Genomic DNA, 7,503 nt, shown 5'->3' with positions numbered 1-7,503 from the left:
CGAGGCAGGAAAAAGAAATAAAGAGGAACCTCAAACGCCAAAGCGGAGGAATGGTAGGAGATGCAGACTGAAGAAAGAAAAAAAAACATATGAGGGACTGCTTTGATGTCAGGTTATTAAAGCTTCAAAACACGTACCCAGAAACACCCATGATACATTCACCAATGGAGGGGAGAAAGAATAGCAGGAGGATAGACATGCAGCATGGAAAGAGAAGAGGCGGGGCAAGGGCTGAGGCCCTGTGGTAGCCAAGCACGAACTCACCACAGAGTGGTAAGCCCACTGGGATCTGTAGTAAGTGTTTACGTACATAACTATTATCACTATTGTCATCTGAGCCGGCCAGCGTGGCCGAGTGGTTCTACAGTCTGGAACCGCGAGACCGATACGGTCGCAGATTCGAATCCTGCCTCGGGCATGGATGTGTGTGATATCCTTAGGTTAGTTAGGTTTACGTAGTTCTAAGTCTAGGGGACTGAGGACTTCAGATGTTACACTACTGTAAGTAATGCAGATGATAAACGGGTATTCATTGGACAAATATATTATACTAGAACTGACTTGTGATTACAGTTTCACTCAATTTGGCTGCATAGATCCTGAGAAATCAGTACCCAGAACAACCACCTCTGGCCGTAATAACGGCCTTGATACGCCTGGGCATTGAGTCAAACAGAGCTTGGATGACATGTAAAGGTACAGCTGCCCATGCAGCTTCAACACGACACCACTGTTCATCAAGAGTAGTGACTGGCGTATTGTGACGAGCCAGTTGCTCGGCCACCATTGACCAGACGTTTTCAATTGGTGAGAGATCTGAAGAATGTGCTGGCTAGGGCAGCAGTCGAACATTTTCTGTATCCAGAAAGGCCCGTACGGGACCTGCAACATGCGGTCGTGCATTATCCTGCTGAAATGTAGGGTTTCGCAGGGATCGAATGAAGGGTAGAGCCACGGGTCGTAACACATCTGAAATGTAATTTCCACTGTTCAAAGTGCTGTCAATGCGAACAAGAGGCGACCGAGACGTGTAACCAATGGCACCCCATACCATCACGCCGGTTGATTCGCCAGTATGGCGATGACGAATACACGCGTCCAATGTGCGTTCACCGCGATGTCGCCAAACACGGATGTGACCACCGTGATGCTGTAAACAGTACCTGGATTCATCAGAAAAAATGACGTTTTGCCATTCGTGCACACAGGTTCGTCGTTGGGTGCACCATCGCGGCCGCTCCTGTCTGTGATGCAGCGTCAAGGGTAACCGCAGCCATGATCTCCGAGCTGATAGTCCATGCTGCTGCAAACGTCATCGAACTGTTTGTGCAGATGGCTGTTGTCTTCAAATGTCCCCATCTGTTGACTCAGGGATCGAGACGTGGCTGCACGATCCGTTACAGCCATGCGGATAAGTTGCCTGTCATCTCGACTGCTAGTGATACGAGGCCGTTGGGATCCAGCACGGCGTTCCATATTACCCTCCTGAACCCACCGATTCCATATTCTGCTAACAGTCAATTGATCTCGACCAACGCAAGCAGCAATGTCGCGATACGATAAACCGGAATCGCGATAGGCTGCAATCCGACCTTTATCAAAGTTGGAAACGTGATGGTACGAGTTTCCCCTCCTTACACGAGGCATCACAACAACGTTTCACCAGGCAACGCCGGTCAACTGCTGTTTGTGTATGAGAAATCGGTTGGAAACTTTCCTCATGTCAGCACGTTGTAGGTGTGGCCACCGGCGCCAACATTGTGTGAATGCTCTGAAAAGTTAATCATTTGCATATCACAGTATTATCTTCCTGTCGGTTAAATTTCGCGTCTGTAAAACTTCATTTTCAGGGTGTGGCAATTTTAATGGCCAGAAGTGTAAGTCCCATAGTGCTTATAGCCGTTTGAACCATTTTTTAAGATGGATGTGGAGGAGTTATGGGCGAAGTTTAAGCAGATTGTAAATCGTGGTCTGGAGAGTTACGAGCTTAGTAAGTATATAAAAGATAGAAAAAATCCACCATGCTTTAATAACGAAATTCGTAAAATGCTGAGAAAACAGGGCTGTTACACAGTAGGTTCAAAAGGGGACGCACAAACGACGACAAGCGAAGGTTAGCGGAGATTCGTGCATCTGTGAAAAGATCTATGAGCGAACCATACAGCTACCATCTTCACACCTTAGCAAAAGATCTGGCAGAGAACCCGAGAAAATTCTGGTCGTGTGTAAAATCACTAAGCCGGTCTGAGGCTTCCATTCAGTCACTTATTGACCAGTCTGGTGTGGCAGTTGAAGAAAGCAAAACGAAAGGCGAAGTTTTAAATTTCACGTTCAAGAAACCTTTCACGTAGAGAAACGTACAAAGATACCGTCATTTGACCATCAGACAGACCCCCGTATGAACGACATAGACACAAGCATACCTGGCGTAGAGAAGCAACTTAAAGATTTGAAAACAAAAAAATCAGAAAGTCCGGATGGATTGCTAGTTCGATTTTACAAAGAGTGCTCTCAGGCATTGGCTCGTTACCTAGCTCTTATTTGCCGTGAATCTCTCGCCCAGCACAACGTCCCAAGCGACTGTAAAAAAGCGCAGGTGACTCCATTATACAAGAAAGGAAAAAGAACGAACCCGCAGAATTACGGGCCAATATCCTTAACTTCTGTCTACTGCGGAATCCTTGAACATATTCTCAGTTCGAATATAATAAACCTTCTTGAGGCTAAGCAGCTAATGTCCAGGAATCAGCGTGGTTTTAGAAAGCACTGCTCATGCGAAACTCAGCTTGCCCTTTTCTCACATGATATACTGAGAACTATGGATGAAGGGCAACGGGCAGATTCCATATTTCTAGATTTCCGGAAAACGTTTGTCACTGTGCCACAGTGCAGGCTGTTAACGAAGGTACGAGCATATGGAATAAGTTCACAGATACGTGAGTGACTCGGAGGCTTCTTAAATAATAGAACCCATTATTCTGTCCTCGACCAAGAGTGTCCATCAGGGACAAGGAAGGCCCCAGGGAAGTGTGGTAGGACAACTGTTATTCTCTATATACATAAATAATTTGGCGGACAGGGTGGGCAGCTGTCTGCGATTGTTTGCTGATGATACCGTGGTGTACGGTAAGGTGTCGAAGTGGAGTGACTGTAAGAAGATACAAGAAGACTTATAAAACATTTCCAGTTGGTGTGACGAATGGCAGGTAGCCCTAAATGTGGAAAAATGTAAGTTAATGCTGGAGAGCAAAAAGAACAAACCTGTAATATTCGGATACAGTATTACTAGTGTCCAGCTTGACATAATCATGTCGTTTAAATATCTGGGCGTAACGTAACAAGGGGATATGAGGTGGAACGAGCATGTGAAAACTGTAGTAGGAAAGGAAAATCGTCGACTTCCGTTTATTGGGAGAATTTTAGGGAAGAGAGGTTCACCTGTAAAGGAGACCGCGTCTAGGACTCTGGTGCGACCTGTTGAGTACTGCTCGAATGTTTGGGATCCGTACCAGGTCGGATTGGACGAAGACATTGAAGCAGTTAAGAGGAAGGGTGCTAGATTTGTTACCGGTAGGTTTGAAAAAACTTAAGTGTTACGGAGATGCTCCAGGAAGTCAAATGGGATTCCCTTGTGAGAAGCATTTGAAACTGACCGCCGACCGATTCTACCGTCGCCAGCATACATAGCGCGTAAGGACCATTAAGATAAGATACGAGAAATTAGGGCTCATACGCAGGCGCACATAGTAGTGAGTACATAGTAGTAAATACATAGTAGTAAGTACCTACTGATCATCTGCAGAAAAGTATCTTATTCTTTCTCCGGTTTATAGGTTGCTACCAGCATTGAGGAAAGTGAAATCCGACGAGTGTACGAACAACATCTTTTCTATGTACATAAGGGTTAATGAAGTTCAACAGTTCGTTGAAAGAGTCCTAGTTCATCATTAAAAATTTCCTATGGCCGTCTAGTTCTGCTGCACGTTCTCTTAGCATGTTAGTATCGTCGTGTGAGGAACTCCTTGTAAACCACTTTCCACCCGTTGCCGCTTCCTCTTGCATTTGTTTTCGCAACATGTAGCAGTTCCAGTACATAAAAGATGTACGTCATCGAGCGCCGGCACTTTGGCTACGAAGGTAGAATATTAACTATAGGTCCCGGGCATAAATACTGCACAATAATATTGTGCCTTTCTTGGCCTTCGAATTTCGAGTTGTATACTGACACGATACAATTGCACAATAAATATTGAGTGTGAGGGGGACTCTTTGTTTCCGGTAGGTTTGAAAAAACTTAAGTGTTACGGAGATGCTCCAGGAAGTCAAATGGGATTCCCTTGGGAGAAGCATTTGAAACTGACCGCCGACCGATTCTACCGTCGCCAGCATACATAGCGCGTAAGGACCATTAAGATAAGATACGAGAAATTAGGGCTCATACGCAGGCGCACATAGTAGTGAGTACATAGTAGTAAATACATAGTAGTAAGTACCTACTGATCATCTGCAGAAAAGTATCTTATTCTTTCTCCGGTTTATAGGTTGCTACCAGCATTGAGGAAAGTGAAATCCGACGAGTGTACGAACAACATCTTTTCTATGTACATAAGGGTTAATGAAGTTCAACAGTTCGTTGAAAGGGTCCTAGTTCATCATTAAAAATTTCCTATGGCCGTCTAGTTCTGCTGCACGTTCTCTTAGCATGTTAGTATCGTCGTGTGAGGAACTCCTTGTAAACCACTTTCCACCCGTTGCCGCTTCCTCTTGCATTTGTTTTCGCAACATGTAGCAGTTCCAGTACATAAAAGATGTACGTCATCGAGCGCCGGCACTTTGGCTACGAAGGTAGAGTATTAACTATAGGTCCCGGGCATAAATACTGCACAATAATATTGTGCCTTTCTTGGCCTTCGAATTTCGAGTTGTATACTGACACGATACAATTGCACAATAAATATTGAGTGTGAGGGGGACTCATTTAGCAGAAGAAGGATTTAATAAATTTTTAACAGGTTACGGAATCGATATTCAATTACAGCAAGCGGCTTTCTCGGGAATTTCATAGAATCAATGAAGTGACCATAAGAGAATTAAAGTAGGTGACACAAAGTCGATAATACGGTAAATAGGAAGGCTGTTATATAAGTCACTATGCTGTGAGCGTCATTGCAGTTTGAATGGAACAAGACTTATGGACACGCTGGTATCGAAAGAAGACAGTGAATACCTACGACATTCGATTATCAGTCGCCGGAAGTTTTTTATTAACAAACAAATGTGATGTGGGATTGTTTTCTCTTAGCTAAAGGTGAACTGATAGTTCCTTAATATGTACTGGAAATATGAAGTAGATACAAAACGGTATTCCGAATGATAGTACTTCTGTTTTTCTTAAGAATACGCCGTTAGCAATGGGTAGCTACAGTTTCAAGAATGCGATCAGGCCCCTGTGCGAGGTAAGCCGAGTGTGTGGGCTCTTTCCTTGGAATAATGATGATGGATACAGTAGAGCTACGGGATACAGAGGGATGGCCACGATAATCGTCAGCATCAGCTTAACTGTGATGTGGCTGACAGGGATCACCGCAGTCGGCTCATACTGCAGCTATACCCAGTCCTGCTTGAAACCAGTGGGTGCAGAGCTACCGTTCCAGAAAATACCCACAGCATTAGGATTACTGTTGATGTGGCTGCCATCTGTTGTGTTGTTAACTACTTGTTTAGCTACTAGAAACAAGCACGTGTGTGAAATTATTGAGTTGTTTGAAACAGTAGACAAACTGCTTTTGTATCAGCAAGACAGCTATAGCAGAAAATCATTCATTAAAACTCGGTTAACTGCTTTACTTATATTTGCAATGTTTATGATATTCGTTTGCAGTGCTGGACTTGCCGCAGTAGTGGACAGTTCCTATAATAAGTGGAATTATAAAATAGTACACTATTTGGGAGCGTATGGACTTCTTTGGTACCTACAGTTCGTCGGAATAGTGCTGGCAGTGCGAGACCGGATGGGGGCGATCCGCGTGCAGCTGGTGAGGAGCGTGCGGCCGCCTCTGCACGGGGAGGCGGAGCTGGACGAGGCGGTGGTCTCCGGAGGGCGGCGGTGGGCCGCGGAGGGCGAGCTGCGGCGGCTGCAGCGCGCCCGGCTGGCCCTGCACCGCGTCGCCCGCCTCTGCGGACACCACTTCGGCCCTGCACTGCTGCTGTCCGTGCTGCAGCACGCGGTCCAGATGGTCTCCCTGACGTACAACGTCGTACTGCTAGCACAGAGCGACCGAGACCCCACACACCAGACACGCGCTGCCACATTTTCTCTCTGCCTCTTCGTGTTGGCTATAACTGTCAGCCTGCTGGCAATGTGCTGGCTGTGTTCCTCTGCGGCAAACCTGGCTGACACTGTGGGAGAGCTCCTGGGGAAGCTTCAGATTCTGCTGCGGCGAGGAATTACCTCTGACGTCCTCTGTCTGTCGATCAAGAGAATGAACTTCTCTGCTGCGGGCTTCTTTGATATTGATCTAAGCTTATTTATAGCAACTATTGGTACTACCATCACTTACGTTATAATACTTATTCAGTTTAAGCCATAAATTAGTAAAATGATATCAGTTTCTTGAGTTTTGTTACATGTAAATGTATCTTTTGTCTAGCCCACCCGGTTCGCCGTGCGGTCTAACGCACGGCCTTCCGGGCGGGAAGGAGCGCCTGGTCCCCAACACGATTTGTGTCGAGGTCCGGTGAACCGGCCAGTCTGTGGATGGCTTTTAGGCGGTTTTCCATCTGGCTCGGCGAATGTGGTCTGGTTCCCCTTATTCCGTCTCAGTTGCACTATGTCGGCGGTTTCTGCGCAAACAAGTTCTCCACGCACGAGTACACCACCATTACTCTACCATGCAAACATAGGGGTTACACTCGTCTGGTGTGAGACGTTCCCTGAGGGGTCCACCGGGCGTTCGGCGTAGGGTGGCGGAGGGGTGAAGTGGCATGCGGTAGTCGTCGTGTGGTTGTGGACCACTGCGGCTGCGGCGTGGACGGAGCCTCTCCATCGTTTCTAGGTCTCCGGTTAACAAACAATACATACAATACAATCTTTTGCCTGCGACAAAAGACAATGTTTTTCTAGGCAGACTTCCCTCCACCTCCTAATGAACGAAATGAAGTTCCTTGCTGTCATGGCAGTTACTTATTTCGTTTATGTAACGACAACACACTGAGCATCATCTTTTGTAGAACTGCAAATGTTTATTATGAGGTCAGTAGTGGGAGATACGTGACGTCTACAGGAAGCTTGTGGCACGACAACTGACTGGATTAGCAGCTTCTGTGGCGTTATTTGCAAAAATAGTGATGCATCTCCTAGGTCATCTGTGATCGGGTGGGAGACATGTCAGTTTGGTATATACCTGACTCGTGTTTGATATCAAAATGTTCAAATGTGTGTGAAAACTTATGGGACTTAACTGCTAAGGTCATCAGACCCTAAGCTCACACACTAAGTAACCT

At 46.0% G+C, this 7,503-nt stretch overlaps 1 protein-coding gene across 1 annotated transcript; it reads left to right on the top strand.

Annotated features, from left to right (window-relative positions):
• The first annotated feature begins 6,011 nt into the window (after positions 1–6,011).
• On the top strand, positions 6,012–6,590 carry LOC124797559 (putative gustatory receptor 2a). The gene has a single exon (XM_047260799.1). It carries the CDS (start codon positions 6,012–6,014, stop codon positions 6,588–6,590), a length of 579 nt encoding a protein of 192 aa, XP_047116755.1.
• Positions 6,591–7,503: the final 913 nt, after the last annotated feature.

The sequence above is a fragment of the Schistocerca piceifrons genome, chromosome 1 (assembly GCF_021461385.2).
Source record: "Schistocerca piceifrons isolate TAMUIC-IGC-003096 chromosome 1, iqSchPice1.1, whole genome shotgun sequence".
Classification (NCBI taxonomy): Eukaryota; Metazoa; Arthropoda; class Insecta; order Orthoptera; family Acrididae; genus Schistocerca; species Schistocerca piceifrons.
This window is presented reverse-complemented; position numbering and strand designations above follow the sequence as displayed.

Excerpts from the sequence above, each read along its gene's own strand:
- LOC124797559 (XM_047260799.1), top strand. The coding sequence starts at position 6,012 with ATGGGGGCGATCCGCGTGCAGCTGGTGAGGAGCGTGCGGCCGCCTCTG.